The 18,589-nt window shown below is 42.9% G+C and overlaps 2 protein-coding genes across 2 annotated transcripts in view; one reads left to right on the top strand and one right to left on the bottom strand.

Annotated features, from left to right (window-relative positions):
* The first annotated feature begins 29 nt into the window (after window positions 1–29).
* hacd1 (3-hydroxyacyl-CoA dehydratase 1) lies at window positions 30–7,960 on the top strand. The gene is made up of 7 exons (XM_083901654.1): window positions 30–206; window positions 2,991–3,108; window positions 3,190–3,208; window positions 3,311–3,399; window positions 3,576–3,697; window positions 5,792–5,970; window positions 6,764–7,960. Exons 1-7 carry the CDS (start codon window positions 88–90, stop codon window positions 6,844–6,846), a joined length of 729 nt encoding a protein of 242 aa, XP_083757780.1. The 5' UTR covers window positions 30–87; the 3' UTR covers window positions 6,847–7,960.
* A 120-nt stretch (window positions 7,961–8,080) lies between these two features.
* LOC310937398 (collectin-12-like) overlaps window positions 8,081–18,589 on the bottom strand; it is a 43,015-nt gene continuing 32,506 nt past the window's right edge. The window contains exons 3-10 of the mRNA XM_083901653.1: window positions 17,295–17,417; window positions 12,275–12,361; window positions 11,142–12,185; window positions 10,389–10,895; window positions 9,930–10,066; window positions 9,322–9,428; window positions 8,816–8,961; window positions 8,081–8,722 (exon numbers count right to left, since the gene is read on the bottom strand). Coding sequence (XP_083757779.1) covers window positions 8,703–8,722; window positions 8,816–8,961; window positions 9,322–9,428; window positions 9,930–10,066; window positions 10,389–10,895; window positions 11,142–12,185; window positions 12,275–12,361; window positions 17,295–17,417 — 2,171 coding nt within the window. The 3' untranslated portion in view covers window positions 8,081–8,702. The remainder of the gene's footprint in view (window positions 8,723–8,815; window positions 8,962–9,321; window positions 9,429–9,929; window positions 10,067–10,388; window positions 10,896–11,141; window positions 12,186–12,274; window positions 12,362–17,294; window positions 17,418–18,589) is intronic.

Raw genomic sequence — 18,589 nt, forward strand, 5'->3', positions numbered from 1 at the left:
CAGACGGATGGATGACCCCGCTGCTCCCCTCCCCACAGCCCCAGCTGTCAGCTCCCTCCCTGACTACCCCACCCTGCCCCCGGTACCATGGCGTCCAGCGAGGAGGACGGCACGGTGGAGGAGAAGGAAAACAACAACAAGAAGAGGACGAAAAGCACGCTCGCCACAGCATGGCTCACTTTCTACAACATCGCCATGACCGCCGGGTACGTGTGTTATTAATTGTTCAAATAAAAAAAAAATCAATCCTCTCACCTTAAAACACTAGCGGCGTGTGTTGCTGTTTATAGGACTGTGTGAAAGTGCCTGTTCAGCTCGCTGCATTTAGCGACGCAACGGCGTCGCTTTCTGTCTTTTCTCTCCCCTTTATTTGTCTTTAAAACAGCTACCAAGCTAACTTTTATAGTTAAAAACTTCTTAAATATAAATTAAATGGTGGTTCTTTTGTACGAGTGAGTGAAAATGAATGGACGGTGTGCGGTAAAAGTGACAGAGAGGAGCAGCAGCCCGTGTCCAAATAGGGCTGACTGTCAGTGTCAGCGTCAAAGGCCCCACAGCTGATAAGTTTAGAAGAAGAAGCAGCAGCAGACGAGCGCTGACACTGGAGCTCAACACTGCTGCGACTGTGGAGTGTGTGTGTGTGGAGACTGTTTAGAAGTTTACTTTTTTACATTTACAAATGTAAGTTTACAAATGTATAAACAGGGGCGTCTGAAAGGAAGTTGAGGGCCCTGGGTCAAAGGGACTGTGTGTGTAGATAGTCTACGTGTGTCGATTATCGAAGAGTCAGTCTAATGGTTTCACAGACATCAGCTGCAACTAGGCCCAGGTGTCCACTCATACTTTAAATAAGAGCAGAGTTTCCAAACCTGACATAATGTTCTCTTAAAGGTCAGAAATTAGACATTGAGACGTATTTCCTTCTTAGGAAAATGTTTACCGATACCTACTTCAACTTCCATCCTACACTCTTAGAAATAAGGGTTCCAAAAGGGTTCTTCTACAAGGGCTGAGGTTCTTCTTGGAACCATTTGCTTCTGAAAAACCCTTTCCCGAACAAAGGGGTTTTCAAGGGTTCTTGGTAACACTAATGGTTCCAGTAAGAACCATTTTTATCCAGAGAACCCTTTAAAACCCCTTTCCTGAATAAAGGGTTTTAAAAGGGTTCTTGGTGGAACCCTCCAAAAGGGTTCTCCTTTTAGTTCTAAGTGTACCCACAAATGTACAAACCATTGCTCAAAGAATACAAGGATATAAGCGGCGGGAAAAACCCCTGGCGAGAAATGTAAGATTGAGTACGCAGAACACTATGAAGATGACGTGGACGAAGCATTGAAAAGTGAGGCCTAAGAAGTACACTCTTAGAAATAAAAGTGATAAGTAGAATCATATAAGGTTATTCGGCTTGTCCTCATAGGAGAACCCCCTTTTATAGAGGTTCCACCTGGAACCCTTAGTGTTACCAAGACCCCATTTAAAATCCTTTATCCAGGAAAGGGGTTTTAAAGGGTTCTCTGGATCAAAATGGTTCTTACTGGAACCATTAGTGTTACCAAGAACCCTTGAAAAACCAGTTTCCAGGTAGAACCTCAGCCCTTGTAGACGGACCCTTTTGGAACCCTTATTTCTATGTGGTCCTTGTCACCTGCTGCAGACGATGGGTGGACGACACATAAAGTTACACAAAAACAATTGCAATTGTAGGTGTGCTGTGCCGTTGTTGTTTACTTTGTCTCGTTTACATGATTGAATTTTGCAATTAACCCTGATTGGATAAATTTTGTCCAATGCGCAATGTTTAGTGTGACTTCCTGTTACGCTAGTGTTATTATTTACACGTTACTTTTTGGCTGTGGTGATGCTACAAGATCTCTTTCAGAAGCCAGATTTTGCCATTTAGCGGTTGGCAACCACAACTGTCCTTAAACTAATAGCAGTAAACTGAAGTAGCTGCTCACTCACACATGCATTTAACTAATTTGGATTCCCCAATGACATGGTCCATGTAGACCATGCTGGAACGTGGGAAATACTGAAATGTACCTAACCCTAAAAGCTACTGTCAACATTTACATTTAAACAAATGCTAACTGATTGTCTTCTGGTTTTGTATTATTATTCATGTTGACTCCAACAAAGTGACTGGCGTTTATTAATACGTAATTGCTCATAAATTTAGAATGCAGTCATATACAGCAGATTAATCAAATCAATGACATGTATACTTATTAGTTGAAGCCCTTCTGTGCTGTGTTATATTCCATGCAGTCGTCAAACACCACGTTAACACAAAGTTGTTGTTGACACTGTAAAAGATGAGAGATAGTCTTTCATGGTCATTGTCTGTTGTGGATGGATCTCCTCCACCTGCCCTGTTTTGATTTCACTGTGTTTTGTTTGCCGTCTTCCTACATTAACCATGTTTTTTATACTGTGTGCACAAAAAGCTACAACAGAAACAGTTCATCTCCCTATTTTAGACCAACCATGTGAAAAGTTTAGGTGTACTAATCAACCATTTTATCAAACTTGTGTGTAAAGCCAACAGTTGAAACTTGAATAATGAAAAAAAAAATAGCAGTTACCTATTCAAATAATTGAGAACTTAATGCAAACAAAATGATTTGTCCCTTGAAGAAGCTTCAAGATGAGTTACTTGGCATTTGCAATACTAATTTATCATTTAAATAGCGTCTTTAATGTAGGAGTTCTGTTTGGTCTGCAGATCAGACTTCAGGTTCAGTTTGTTGTCCTATCAGCACACGACCAGTAGACTATTTCATATGTTGCATTGCAACTTCTTGATGGCAGGATTAATGATGCACGAGTTCCCATCAGTCCACAGCTTGTTAATAAGAAGAACCTAAGGTTTACCATCCATTTTTAATGAGCAGATATTGTGAAAAGAATTAAAACAATAGAGCTATGACAATGTTAGCATCAGATTAGGACAGCCTTTCTATGTCATTTTCCCTGTTGTTCTTGTGCAGGTGGCTGGTTCTGGCCATTGCAATGATGCGCTTCTACGTTCAAAAAGGCACACACAAGGGTCTGTACAGGAGTATAGCAAGGACACTCAAGTTTTTCCAGACCTTTGCATTAGTTGAGGTAAGTGTTGACTTGGTGTGTTAGCTGCACGATAAGGATTTAACAAGGTGGTGCTAATTTTACGTTTATCTCATCTTACAGGTGGGACATTGTGCAGTTGGTATGTGATGATTTTTTCTTTTGTCTTTTTATTTATTTATTCAGTCTCATTCATGAAACCACCATATATCATATTATTGTTTTTTTCTTTCCACAATCGTAGGAATTGTGAGGACTTCTGTTATAGTGACCGGGGTGCAAGTGTGTTCACGGATTTTCATGGTGTGGTTCATCACCAACAGCATCAGACAGGTGAAAAATTAACATGTGCTTTATTGCACCCAGTCACACAGTTATGCATTAATGACATTCAGTATCATCTAACGCTAAATTCTCATAGTTTCCTGCGATGAAATGTAATCAAACAATACTTATTTTGTCTTATTTGAACCTCTTCCCTCCTCTGTATATTTAAAAAAAATGGAAAGATCCAGAATGAAGAAAGTGTAATCCTATTCCTGGTTGTGTGGACAGTGACAGAGGTTACCAGATATTCCTACTACACATTCAAACTGCTCCACCACCTGCCGTACTTCATCAAATGGGCCAGGTGGAGATGCCATGAGCCGTGTGGTTGAGATTGAGCTTGCATTGTTGTTAGCATGTTTGGCCTGGTGTGTCGTGTATTGTCAGCAATGCATGAAATAAGTGCTAACACTGAACTCTTTTAATCCTTCAAAGTCCAGTGCGTGTGAGAATTAGTGACATCTAATGGTGAGACTGAGGATTACACCTCTCTTTCCAAAGGGCGTTAGGAAACTATGGTTAGCTTTTTGCAGTGGCAGTGCTAAGATTGGTGGCTAATTCTAAGGATACATAATCCAAGTTCATTCAGTTTTTGCAAAGAAAACCTGCTAAATGTTACACATTGGACTTTTTAAATGCTGCTGCCAGTGAAAGATATTGGTTAAATACTTCTACCATCGTCAGTTAACGGCAGCATCTTTATTTCAATTCAAAAATACTATTCGGCGTGAGGATCTGAAAACAGACACTATAGTGTGACGCGGAGTGACATAATGCTCGTACTTGTGACGTGGCGGTGTGTCTCGACAGTAGCTCAGCTGAAATCGGAGAACGTCAGCTGTACACACACACACTCACTGAGCGTTGTCCAGCACACACAGGCTTCACAGGCATCTCTTCGAGTGTTCCTCGAGATGAATAAATATAGATGTCGTGAATTTGCTGAGACGTTTTCTCTGTCTATTTCAAATGCCTGCCAGCAACTTATCAATGCATTTGCCTCTTTGGTGTCCCATATCCCCAATTTCCCTTTTTTGTTTTGATTCCCGTGCCCTGACTGACTCTCCCACCCCCACCCTCCCTCTACGTCTTTCTTAAAGCGTGGAGGAGACGCCAGGCCCCTGGAGAGCGAGCGGCTCATGTTCAGCTGCTCCTGTTTTTAAGACCCATCTGTTTTGGTCATGGAATGTTCCCGCAGCATTTCTCTCACATCCGCTGAGACGCTAAAGCCCCCCCAACCCCAGAGCCTTTGCTGCCGTCTTGACTAAATGCAGGATCCCCGGTTGGCCTGAGTCATGGCAGATATTGCATTGGAGGGAAAGACCTCGAGTTGTCACAAAGCGCAGTGACAGACCTTATTTACAGATGAGAGACACATGCTGCACAAAAGAGCCATTCAAATGGGCCTTTCCTGACTTTCCTTAGTTTCTCCCAGTACAAATCAACCTGTACAGTAGACTACTTTTACCTTGTAATGGAGCAGCACTGCCTGCCATCCAACATTAGAGACCGTGTGGGCGCCAGGTTGTGAAAAGATATCCGTTGCCACTGTGTTAGTGCAGTAATTCAGCCGCTGACATTTGCCAGAGGCACAAGCTTTGCCCGCTACAGTACAGTGCCAAACCAAATCCTTTTTCTTTTTTTTCTACACTAGGGAACTCAGATCTCTGTCCAAGTTGTAGTCACGTCCCATCACCAGCCCAGTAGCTCCTGCTGAGTTAGTTTGCTTCAGTACCTCAATATGTACATACAATACACACTTATTTTTGCATCTATCTATCTATCTATCTATCTATCTATCTATCTATCTATCTATCTATCTATCTATCTATCTATCTATCTATCTATCTATCTATCTATCTATCTATCTATCTATCTATCTATCTATCTATCTATCTATCTATCTATCTATCTATCTATCTGTTGTTATGGTTAATTCAATTTCTCCGATTTCCCAGGTAATGGGGGAAGTCCATTACCAGTATTTTAACCACAGCTATTTTTAATGGGCGAGAACTTAACATCTCAACAGGTCGCACTAATTATAACTCTTGTTGGTGGTTTGTAATCCCTGGTTCCTTCAGTCCCTCCCTGGACGATAAGAGTGAGCTCCAAATTGGCCTGAATAACGGCTGTGCTGGCAGAGTATGAATGAAAAAAATAAAAAGGCACTAAATATAGTGGCCTGTGAATTTTGGTGAATGTCTATAATGTTCATTTGCCTTTTGGGAAGACTCAAAAGATGGAATTTTAACAACAGTTCAAGTGTTACTCACTGCATTTTGTCATTAAAGTAGTTTTGTTTTCGGTTGACTGCATGCGAGTGCTTTGACTCGAACCAAAGGCCAGTTGCGTGACAATTTTAAAACATTTAAAGTCCTTTTTTTTTCTCTTCCAGATACAACCTCTTCATTGTGTTGTACCCGCTGGGAGTCGCCGGAGAACTGCTGACCATTTACGCTGCTCTACCGTTTGTACGCCGGTCTGGAATGTACTCCATGAGGCTCCCCAACAAGTATAACGTGTCATTCGACTACTATTACTGCCTCATCGTCGTCATGCTGTCCTATATCCCACGTAAGGAACACTCTTCAGTTTGACACTGTGCGTTTTATCGAGGCGTGTGAGGGCAGAAGCTAAAAGGGATAGTGATCCAGACGAGACACGACCCGCGTTGACGTGTCAGGCGCAATTATTGTCTCCTGGACGTCTTGTAACGGGTGGTCAAGGTTTTTTTTTTAGCCTTGTGATCATCCCACGTGCCATGTGAGCCTATTTCAGAAAATAGTGTTTCCTGCACTTTTGAAAATAGACCACCAGCGACTTATGTTGAGAATCTGAATAACCTTTTGGGGTGAGATCAACAAACAAAGCTGTGAAAATTGCATATTAAAGAGATTTCGAAGACTTCTCGAGAGCAAATTTCAAAATTTTGCATCCCAGAAATGATTTTCACGATGAGTAAATGTGCGCTAAAATGCCACAATATTCCATACCATACAGTAGAAATGCAGCAAATGATGTCATAAATTGAACGTCTCTTGATTTGATGAGGAAGACACAACAATAACTTGACGTTAAGAGTGATTTTTGGATGATAAATACGTTGCGAGACAATCATATAAGGGTACATGACAACATTGTCTAAAAAGGTTAAAGTGCAGGATTTTTTCAACAAATTGGAAGCAGATTTTCATATTGTATGACCAGAGGAAGCCCGTGTACCACTGGTACACGAGTTAAGCTTTTATTGTACTATATTTGACATTATAAAACGTTAATAAACAGGGCCTGGTTCAGATTATTTGTCTAATCAGTTATCGTTGTACTTTCTCTATTGACCCACTTGCGTTTTCCCCCCTGTCTCCAGTGTTTCCTCAGCTCTACTTCCACATGCTGCGGCAGAGGAGGAAGGTGCTTCACGGGGAGGTCATAGTGGAGAAGGACGACTAGACGAGCGCCACCTCATGCCTTTCGTTTGAGCCAGCCTGCCCACCCCCACCACCTCATCTCCATCTTAGCATCCATCCGCCGTTAACATTCTTCATCATCGCACAGGACCGGGAAGGGACGACTCGTCTAATAACGGAATTGAAAACCGGCGACTACGAGGAAGAAAAGACACACAAAAAAAAAACATGGGGCGTTCATCGTTTACAGGATGAATTCCTAGCCCGATCGATCGTATTGGAAACACGTTTTACGCAGCTGAAACACGAATGGAATCGTGAAAAAAAGCATGAGGCCACGATACACCTCACTGCTCCCTGACGGAGACAGAGGGAAACGCTGAGAGGCTTCATTTCATGTGAAATGAAACATGGATTGTAAAGAGTTGTCACCCCCCCCACCCCCACACACACACACCACAGATTTTTACATAGTGTGGCTTCAAAAAAAGAGAGAATATTTATAGTTCTATCATACCTCAACAATAAATCTACATTTAGACAAGATGCTGCTTCTTTTGTGTATGTCTGTTGTAGCAGATGTGTAAATGATGCAATGTGAACCAAGCAGGTTATCGTAAAAACATATTTCTTAAGGATAATTTATTCTTAATAATATTGTGTCAGAGCAAACCCTGTTCAAACTTAATGTCTTGGCTCAGCTCCTGCATTATTTTGTGTTGTTTTACGATGTCAGTGCATCTTAAACTAATTGGAGTCTTCAAAGGAAGTACTAGTAGCTACCGTTCAAAGTCTTCAGTCGCTGTTGTGTTTTTTTAAAGACTCCAATGTCTTTGTTGATAGAGAGCTAGCTTAATTCCCTCCTACCAAAGGTGCTATTGTAAGATTTTAATCTTTTGTGCAGCTGAAGGGAGTGACTGTGAGGTTTGAGTTGACCGACAGCAAAGGAAAGGAAACGGGATGTGAAATGATCACGGGGGGACGTCGATAGTCGATGGTTATCTACGGAAATCAACTTACACTCTGGGTTTAGTGAGAGAAAAAAAAAAGATTAAAAAGTCAACGTCAAACAAAAAAAAACATCACAAGGAAATAAATAGAAAAAAAATGTGAAAATACCTTTTTGTGTAAAGTCAATAAACTCAAGTTCTACAATACTGAGGAGAGTTTTGTGATGACGTGATGAGCAATGATGGTGTGGAAATGTAAAGAAAATAAGCAAAGAAACACAAAGATCTCTTTGGTTTTACACATTTATTTCCAAGTGTTTCCTTCATCTTTCATAGTGTTGTATTTTAAACCCGACAGATGTACATTTTCAAAATTTTAGGTAGGATTTTCACTTATAAAATTATACTGGTGTAATTATTTGCACGTACTCCTATTCAAATAAATGAAAATGATATAAAGACATTCAGGAGGTTAGGTAACAGTTCCTCAAAGATAGCGTTATCAGCAACATGTTTTTGTGCATCATTTTGTACCTTTTTATACAAAAAAAACAAACATTCTTAGATAATAGTATGATTAAAAAAAAAGTACTAAAATAAGTCCATTTGGCTTCATAGAATTTGTTTTCCTACAAAACGTTGCATAATGATATATACATTCAGATAATGCGGTTGCACACAGTATACGGTTTTATAGAATGCATTTCAATTAACCATAAAAAATATAAGTCACTCGCCTCCGTCCGTGGTTGCCCTGCTGTATTGCACGTGCTGCACTTTGGAGGAGAAAGGTCATCTCTTCAGCGACGGAGAGACGTTTGATGACGCAGCTCTGGGCTTATTTCAAATGTGTCCCTTTGCTCTCCCCCGTGTGGACTCTTCAGTCAGTGGACCAGTACCACATGGGCCAAGTCTAGCTGCTCACTGCAAGCTGGATGTCAAGACGTTGCTACGATCCAGGTGATGTTACTGCAGAAGAAGACACGGAAAAGACATAAGTGTGTGAAAATATACTTCTGAAACTTCATAAATAGGTTAAGCGCTAATGAGAAAGTGACGCACAGTTATCCACTTGCTTCTCGCAGATGTAGCTTATGAGATCTTCACAGAAGAAATCATTCCATAACCCGTTATGGATGAGACCGGCACAGTCTTCTCCCGTTTCATGCTCATGGCCCCAGTTGTCAGGCTGACCCGGCTTCCACTTCCTGCAGAAGAACAACAGGGGGCGATCATACATCACATTTACAGTGAGAGTGAATGGAGAGTTAACTGTGAATTGTATAAGGTTGAACAGGGGCAGCAGCAGGCTTGAGGAGTGGAGTTTCACACGTCAGTGTGATCAAAAACAACCATAAAGTTGAGATTCTTCACAGGAATATGATCATTTATTTGGTGTAATTTCATGCAATTGAAAACCTGCAGCATAATCTGTAAAAATCCTACGTTCCACGCTTGTTGTTATTATTGGACGGCTGCATATTATGCTCCTCTGAAAGGAAATATCCCTCCCTAGAAGAGGGGAAATCTTTCCTCCGACAGAAGCCGGCTTTGATTTTAATACTGACGTGAAAGCAGGTTGAGTCCCGTCCAGCCAACGCCACACGTTCTCCTCTTCCCTGTCAGTCAGACCCATCCAGAAGTAACCCTTAAATGTCTGCTTCTGCAGCCATTTCTGAGGACAGAAGAAGCACATGTCATTAACTAAGAAGTGACCTCACACGCTGTCGCACAATGATACACTTTAAAGGTCACGCGTGTCACATTTAGGGGGGTTTACAGGCAGAAATTGAATATACTACCCACCCAAGTTTGTTTGTATGGTTGATAAAAAATTTACTTTTGGCAAGGGCTGCACTTTATGGAGGTTGGCATCTTGTTGCTATGGAAGCCCAAATCCCAGCCTATTATTTTGCATTTTGAAGCCAAACTTTATTACACAAACAAAGAAGAACAACTCTTAACCCGATATGTAAACCAACAAAACAAGGAAAAGCAGTGAAAGAATGGTGAGAGAGTCTTGACATCCTTTTCTGGTACCAAAGGCCGTCATAGTACATTGCAATCTGCAATCTCGCCACTAGATGTCAGTAATTCTTACCAAATGGATCTTTAAGTCAGTTAGTAAACAAGTAGGTTGGATAAGGGGAAAATATATTCAGCTGAATGTAATCACCTGTTCCTCCATATCGTCGATGATCAACAATGACGCAGACTTTGACTTGCACGTCGCTTGAGCGTCGTCAAAACTGTGCAAGTCTTTGGAGAAGAAGTAGCACTTGTCTCTGTAGCTGTCCCACTCGGCAGGGCATCCTGCAAAAACATCCATTAATGACAAGTTCAATACTTCGCTCTGGCACGTGGAGCTACAGCCAGTAGGCAGAAACTGCTACAGCTGAACTGTTTACAGTCTTTATGCTAAACTAAGCAAAACTAAGCAGTTAATATTCACAAATTAATGACATTTCCCCCCCCAATAACCCTCTTGAATGTCTTCATGGAGATACTTTTATTTCATCAAGTAAAATATATTCATGCTAGCTCACTCAATTCTTTCTTTCAGCTACACCAGATATAAACAAAGTGATTTTATACAGACAGCAGAACACGACTAAAATAATAACAAAAGCCTTACCGGGGGCCCAAAGTGTTGGAGCTACTGCTTCATCTTGCAGAGGCACAGGACCCAAAGACATTACTGAAGCCCTTACTGGGATTCCTGGTTGTCCTGGTGTCCCTGGTGGCCCTGGTGGCCCTGGAGGCCCCACTGGTCCCGGTAGACCCCTTAGCCCCTGCTCCCCAGCTGGTCCCACTGAGCCTCTGATACCTGGTGGACCCTGTGCACCCTGAGGACCAGGCTGTCCGTCTCTTCCAGGCAAACCAGCAGTGCCAGGCTCTCCTTTAGCTCCAGAAGGTCCAGCTCTGCCTCCTGACCCTCGGGAGCCTTTGGATCCAGGGTTGCCAGGTGCACCTGGTAGACCTCTTAACCCTGGCAGACCCGGTGGTCCTGGGATACCCAGCTCTCCTTTAAGTCCTCGAAGTCCTGGGACACCCTTTTCGCCTTTCTCTCCCTTTTGGCCCGAAGTTCCAGGTTGTCCTTGTGATCCTCTGTCCCCTTTTGGGCCTCTAGGACCAGGAGGGCCTGAAACATAGGTATGATTTGGATAATGTTGTATGATGTTTGTTTTAGCTTTCTTACCTTGGCCTTGTGGAACTAAACCTTACATTTACTATAACATTAGACAATAGCAAGCTTAGGTGCTAATCAGATCTGGCTGTTAAACATATCATCACGAGAGTCATAGGAATCTGATTCTCATCTTAGTATCAGCAATATTTGCTAAAATTCCAAGCACACAAAGACAATTTGAAGCCAAACATCCCTCACCCTGTAAAATCGTGAAGTTGGTTATGAGTTGCGAGTGCTTGGTGTCCACCAGTTTCATCTCCCCCATGACAATAGAGAGGTTCGTGACCTCCGTGTCCAGACGTGCAGCCAGCTCCTCCTGCTGGGACCTCAGAGCAGCTGCATCTGTCCTTACATCTGTCATGCTGTTGTTGAGGTTTAACAAGAAGTCTGAGTGACGGCCGACGGTCTCGGAACAAGTGCGTAACCCATTCAGGTTAAGGTTAATGGCGCCCAGAAGCTGCGTGGTGAAACTGATGTTGCCAGTCACGCGATCCATACTCTGCTCCGACTCATCGAGCCGCACCTCCAACCGGTCAAACTTGGTGGACGTGAGGTTGCGGAAGTTCCTCTGCTGATCCATAATCTCCCTCAAGGTTTGGTCATGAGCATCAGCCAGGTTGCTAGTGTTTTGGAGCTGGTTGGCCACAAAGGTGAGCTGTGATCCCACATCCTCAAGGCTATCATTGTTAGCCTTGGATAGAGCTGAGGCATTACTAGCCAAGATTTGCAAGTTCTCCACTTTACCTCGAAGCCACTCAGTGTCAGAGCGCGTCTGTCGCGTTGACTGCTCAAGGTTTTGAAAGTCATTGCGCATTTTCTGGATGGCCTGGCTGGTGTCATCCACGGAACGCTGCAGAGCAGCAATGAGGCCTCTCTGCTGGGCCTGGGTGAGGTTTAAGCTGCCGATGCTAAGTAGCGCCTGGTTTTGAAGCCTCATCTGCTGCTGGAGTTCTCTTTGCAGCCTGACGGTGTCTTCCTGAAGACCCTGGATGATGCTGCCGTAAGACTGCAGGGTGCCATTCACGAAGCGCAAGGTGGCTGCGTTCGTCTGCAGCACTCCCTGAAAGGAGCCCTGGTTGCTCTGAATGTCCGAGCCAATGTTCTGCAGCTGACTCAGCTTAACTTGATCACTGCGGATGTGTTCCTCCACTGCAGACAGCTGCCTCTGAAGAGTCCAGATGTTGTTCTTGAACATCTGGATCTCTGTGGTGGTATTCTCCGACTTCTCTCCCGTTTGATCATCTAAAAAGACACAGATTTTGCAGAATAAATCCAAAACCGGTATTCTCTCTGGAACTTTGCATCCAGATATTGTAGATGATTAAACTCACCAAGCTTTTTCAAATCAGTCTCAACAGCAACTATCTTTCCTCCATACTTTGCGATGCCTTCAGACACATTGTCAACTCTTTGCACGACTGTAAAAAAAAAAAAAAACAGGACAGGTAGGACAAAGGTTAGTTAGTCTCATCACAGGCTTTATTAACAGACCAGAATTGCCTGCAACCACAGACATCATTTATGAAAGGGATAAGGAAGCCAATGAAATTCATATACTATAAGATATGTGTCTGCATATTTTGTCATGAGGTAAGATGTGGGGACAATTGGAATGTAATGCAATTAAATGTAGGGTCACAGACAGAAAAGGTAGGGACAGAGGGTGGGAGGAATCAACTGTGCCAATTCAGCGAAGATGAGAGTGAAGCGATCAAGGTTGGAGGTGCATGGGAAGACACCGCTGAGGGCCCTAGGGGGACAGGAAGTGACCTAGGGGGTGTCTTTAGCAAACAGAGGGGATCAAAGAGAGCCCAGAGGAGACAGACGCTGTGGCAGGGAGGCTCCTCACGCCCCCACAGGCGACACCAGCGTTCATTTCCTCTGGAATGTGCCTGGGATTCCGGGGGAATCAGCCCACTGCTACCACCAGCCTTGCCAGGGGCTACACGCCCTTCAACCGGGGAACTGCGCAAGCCTCCTCTGCTGGGAAGAGCTGCATCCCCCAGCAGACAACAATTCAGCTACAAGGCTGCCACCTTAAGAGGTCACATCACCAGTGAGGAGAGGCAATATGAGCTGGTTTAGAATGTCATAAAGCCATTTAGACGACGGGATCATCTCCACCCATGTAAGTCTCATCATATGAGGCCAAAGGTCAGTTCGGAAATAGTCCAGACTTAACCCTGCTGTACTACTCATTTAAAACAATACTTTATGAGTGCATTTTAGAGGTAAAGATCCATCCATCCATCCGCCCATCGGTGCCGTGCCAATCTCAGCGATAGTTGGGGTCACACCCTGGACAGTTCGCTAGTCCATCGCAGGGCCTGCCTTTGACCAATAGGCCAAATTAAGCATGAAAAGGAAAGAAGAGAGTAGACGTACAACAAAAAGGGAGCCGTCCCTTAAAATCTACGACTTCAGTAGCCAAAGAAAAACTTTGTTTCTGCCTCCAGACGACGAAGAGAAAACCTCCTGCTACCGAGTAAAACTGTCTCCTGCGTAATTGACAGTGAGATGTTTGTGAAAACTTCAAAAATGGAAAAAAGGGAATGTTTATCCAATAATGGTCAAAGCTGTTTTTGTTCCCTCTCTTCACCTCCTTTGACGCTTCTACAATACCAAAAATGTTTTAGAGAGAAAATGATCAGCTTGACCAGAAATGTTCAGGGAAAACTAAATGTAGCATATTTCCAGAAACAGTCCAGCATGGCAGTGAGCGCACAGAAACACCTTCATCACACGGTTTCTTTGCCGACTGGACTGGACAGTGAAACTAACACAAGCAGACGCCCACGTTCGGAAATGTTCTGGACCTTTTCCACGTTTTCTGTTCATGCACTCTGCTTCAGGGTCACTCGCTGCATCACCAGAAACCTTATAGGTCCAAAAAAAAAAAAAAAAAGTAGTTCTGTACCCAGTATGAACTCTATCCATCTCTTGTGTGGGTGGTTCTCGAAACCTTGTGTCAACCCAGCTTTCTCAGTAATGCATAAAGTCAGAAATAATAACAAAGGCTATGATGAAGTGAGTGAATTGTTAACCCCAGGCTTTGGGAATACATTTAAAAAAAACTCAAAGCACAACTTCTAACTGTGCATGCAGGAATGTAAGGGATAGACGAGGACAAACATGTTTTCTTTTCTTGCCTCTTGAGCTACAAACAACATCAGAATCTGCTGCTGGTTTTACCTGAAATCACAAGTTTTGGGCTTCTTAAACCTAGGGATGGCTCACGACTGCTTTTTCATGTCTGACACAGATACCAATATCACATCCTTGAATATTTGCTTAGCTTTTTTATTTTAAATTTTATCTTAAAATAAGTCTACATATAAGCTCATATAGTTCTTGTCAGACTGATACCAATATTGAATCACTGTTCTGGCTCTGTTGAGTTCTCAGGAGAGTTTTCTGTTGCCTCTTTAAGCCAAACGTCTTCAATAGATGGTTTGACAGACAGCTAAGTCCGTGTGTGTCCAGATTTGTGCCAAATGTACATAACATTGAAATAAAAAACCTTTTTAAACACACATATCCTCTGGATTCAGACACAACTTGTAGTCCAAGAGATGATATCACTGAACTTTAAATTGCAAGACAGTGATTGATGCTTGTTCATATTGCCTTTGCTCTGTATCCTACTTATGTTTCTTAGACTGGAAATTGCCTGTATTTTTTTTAATTTTCTTTTCTTTTCCTTTCCTTTGATTTGTTGTTGTTTTTCCTTTTCTTTTTCTGTCTTTTCCTTTTTCCTTCTTGATATTTTAATCCCTATATCTTCTTAAATTCTGGACTAGTGTTAAAGCTCACATAGAGTGGTCCTGTTGCACATATATGTGAGTTATGGAGGTCTACTTGTATACATTAACTTGTTTTTATGGTCAAAAACCTCCTAGTTGCTGTAAATGATCCGATAGAAATCCTCTTTTCTGACAGTGTTTGCCAGCCGCGAGATTTGAGACTCAACTCTCACACCCAGAAGACAGTCTTGTGATTGGCCAATACCCGGAAGTTACATATTCAGCACACCCGCTCTCAGAAGCGCAGCTCCCCCCTCTGGAACGGTGGATGCACTGCTACTCATTATCAAAACATTGTTTTAACAATGTTTAAAAATAGCTTCTTCACGACTCCCCGCCCCAGTCCCTTTTATGACTTTGACCCGGAGTCAGACCCAGAGTCAGAAGACACTGTCGCTCGTGAAACACCTCCACAACGGACATTATTCTTCTTCTGCGGTTCAATGTACGCAACCGGATGTACCGGGACTAGTGCCCGGAGCAGGACGATCTGCTGTTCTTGGAGAACCTGCTGTTTACGTAACCGGACCAGGTTTTTTCAGAGATCTCGCTGAGGCCGAGATTACAATAAAACACAGTGTTCTCAGCAATGGCTGAACTGTTTGTTTCGAAACTTCAGGGCTTCATAAACAAGGTAATGACGCAGATACACACTAAAAAACAGCGTTAATTGGAACTTCCGGTCTAGGTCCACTTTAAACAATGCATCTGGTTTGTCCAATGTAATTGCTATGTCCATATCAAATAAACATTAATAAATAAAATAAACATCTTTCTTCTATGATGCCCTTTGTGTTTATTCACAATGAATCATCATTTTTTTTTTTTTTTTTTTTACATCATTATAGTGAGACACGACCGCCCCGAGTCTGACTTCATATAACTGTTGGTCACGTCTATGAAAACAACACGCTGTGGGGAAAACAGAGACATCACTACAATCCCAGCAAAACAAAAAGAGCCACAGAGGAGATTTCCGCGCGTCAGTGACGGAGGACGGACAGAGAGAGACAAACACACGTGTTAAGTGCATAGATAGAGCGCCTCGTCGCGTCTCACTACATAACCATCTGGAGCTGGGAGTGTGTTTAGGCTAAACTGCAGTTCCCTTGACACAGCAGAGAGTTCCAGTGCCAGTAAAAACCCAATTTCTGCTGGAACTGCGCAGAGTTCACTCGCTGCTCATCTGGGATCAATTAAGCCTGCCTGAATACATGCAGCACAGAGGAAGGGGGGGGGGGGGGGGGGGGGCGGTACACACAGCATTGTTAATGTACTCAAGGTGCACAGATAACCTTCTTCAACATGTTAACTTCATGCCATTTTCCCAAATTGAAAGGAAGAATGGGACCCAAAAAAAAATAGACACATATGGGAATGTTTAGCGCAATTACGGCGGGAACATTCAGAGTTCAATTCCCCGAAAGACGACGACGACGGCGGCGATGACCTGGAAAGAAAAAAACGGTGAAAAAGCCAACGAGGAAGTTTAAGCTCCACAAAGAACTGAAGGTCTTCCCCAGCTGGTGTGAACTTTGGGGGTGTTGGTAAAATAAACGGAGACACGTTTTTTGTGATGTACTGTAGACAGCAGGGAGGAGGGAGTTGAAACTTAAAGCTTCTGTTTATTCATGTTACAATCAAGCACATTTCCCCCCGACTGATCTCTGATGTTGCATTTGGATTTGGATGTAAAGAAAGTGACAGGAGTTTTCCTGTGTCTGTTGTTGCGAACTGGCTCTAAATATAGTCATCATGTGTCGTGAGAAAAAAGCTGCTGCTGAGGACGTTCCAAAAATGTTTTCAACGCTGTGCACGCTGAGAATATAATTCAGTCAATCTCAAACTCTCAAAAATCTGTTCTTTCAAGGTTTCACCTCTGATGGCTAATTTGAAAACAAATGACCTCGACCTCAAATCTTCATATTATTGTCTGACAGAGAAAGTGAAAGTATGTTCTGAAGCTTTTAAGCGCCTGAATCAAACAAATTATTTTCCCTTCTTGGGGTTTTTCTCTTCCGCTTACCAAAATAAAAACTGACTCTACCCATTTCTTTAGTGACAGAGAGTGTGTTGTGCCGTTAATTGGCCTGTGTTGATTTGAAAAGCTCTTTTCTCACACTGTGCTGTTATTTCCATCAGTTTATATCACTACAACACAATAATGCGAACATTAAAGGTGCATTATGTAATAAATCTAAAGCAACTGGCCATAAAATCCTCCTAATATGTCACAGAGAATAATGTTCATATAACAAACTGAACTCACCAACAACAACAGTACAGACAAAATATTTGCATTATAAAAACATCTTTTGCAGACTGCAAATCATGTTTATGTTTTGAAATCATGTTTTGCCATGTGGCGCCAACTACCAATCATTGCAGTCAGTAGAGTCTCAGCTGCCGAGCAACCACGGGTTGCCAGTTACGTCAGACAACGAAGCCTAAAAGACCTCGGTATTTTGAATTTGAATGTAGTAACCGTTGTTGGCCACATTCTTACATTTAAGTAAGCTTAAAGTGCAAACACAGACACCTCTCTTACCTTTATATCCAAGCGCGGCGACAGCGATGGTGAGGAGAGTACACAGCACATAGAGCAGAGCTATGGAGGTCTTTAATGCCCATTCATTCTTGCATTTAGTGCACTGGGTGCCCTCCTGGATGCCTGTGTGAAAACAGGAAAGAATAGCACACGATTCAAATACATGGAGCAGAAAGGTCTAAAAAAAGGACAATCTGATGATGATCCCCCACATCTGGACAAACAGTTACGGAGTGGACATTAAAGAGTCCAGCAGTTCCCTCGGGGCCCAGCTGGTGAAGGGGGCAGGAGACACAAAAACACCCCCCCCCCCCTCCTCAGTGACTTGTTGACACTCAGCGACAAGCTTGTTTTCCTGAACTGTCTTCAATCAACAGGACGTCTCTTTTCAACTCCCGATCGAGTGATGCACAAGAACAATTGAAAGGGTTGTGAAGGTTTTTTTTTATGGTCTTGCACTTTTGTTAAAGGCCTCGCGGGGACACGCGAGGAATATATCTTTCCGAGGATATCGTTCATGACAGATGAGTGGCAAGATCTGCAGCGCCGACAGTAAAACAGCTGCGTTTCATTCTCCGTTCAGGAAGTGCGCGCGCGTGTGGAAAGGTTGAAGGCCGCACGGGTATGAGCGAGTGTGTGTGGTTTTGATGCCGCTGCAAGGAAATTCATGGCTCGTACCTCGATATAAAGAAAGTCCAATGCACGTCCACTGCACGTTCAAATAAACGAACACCAACAGGATACGCTGCATCGTCGGCGACTATCATTCATCAACCTGTACAACTGCAGTGCCAGAGATTTCAGCACATGTCCCGTTTAACTGCGTTTTTAAATAATGATGTAATTCTTCAATAAATCATAAACGCAGTGCTGATTGGATACCCGAGGTCTCAATGGGGCGTTTAAAAGCCAAAGTTAACAACATGGCTCGTAATGGATGGGAAGGGATAATTAATTAAATGTTGCAAACACCAACTCCAGCTGGAAGCAAGGTCTCCCGAAACGGCCCTGCCAACCTGTGAGAACATGAGATTTACCGTAAAAAGAGCACGGGCAAGTACTGTAAAACAACCAAATTAGGGAAATAAAATGTTTTAAGCGTGCTAAAACACAGGGTTTTTGAGTCTTTGCCAGCTCCAATGACACCAGCGGCTCCCAGGCCTCACTTTATTTCATCGACTTAAAACTGATCTCCCAAAAAAAAAACGACAGTGCGAGTCTCGTCAACCTCGGAGACTCAGAGCTTCAGGCATGAAGATCCAGACTGACCAATCAGGCCCAAACTGAGGACAGAT

Source organism: Microchirus variegatus (genome assembly GCF_963457635.1).
Source record: "Microchirus variegatus genome assembly, chromosome: 15".
Lineage (NCBI taxonomy): Eukaryota > Metazoa > Chordata > Actinopteri > Pleuronectiformes > Soleidae > Microchirus > Microchirus variegatus.

Bases quoted from the DNA above. Each gene is read 5' to 3' on its own strand.
- hacd1 (XM_083901654.1), top strand. From the start codon at position 88: ATGGCGTCCAGCGAGGAGGACGGCACGGTGGAGGAGAAGGAAAACAAC. The intron at 207-2,990 runs GTACGTGTGTTA...GTTCTTGTGCAG, and splicing joins AACATCGCCATGACCGCCGG to GTGGCTGGTTCTGGCCATTG. The intron at 3,400-3,575 runs GTGAAAAATTAA...AAAAATGGAAAG, and splicing joins TCACCAACAGCATCAGACAG to ATCCAGAATGAAGAAAGTGT.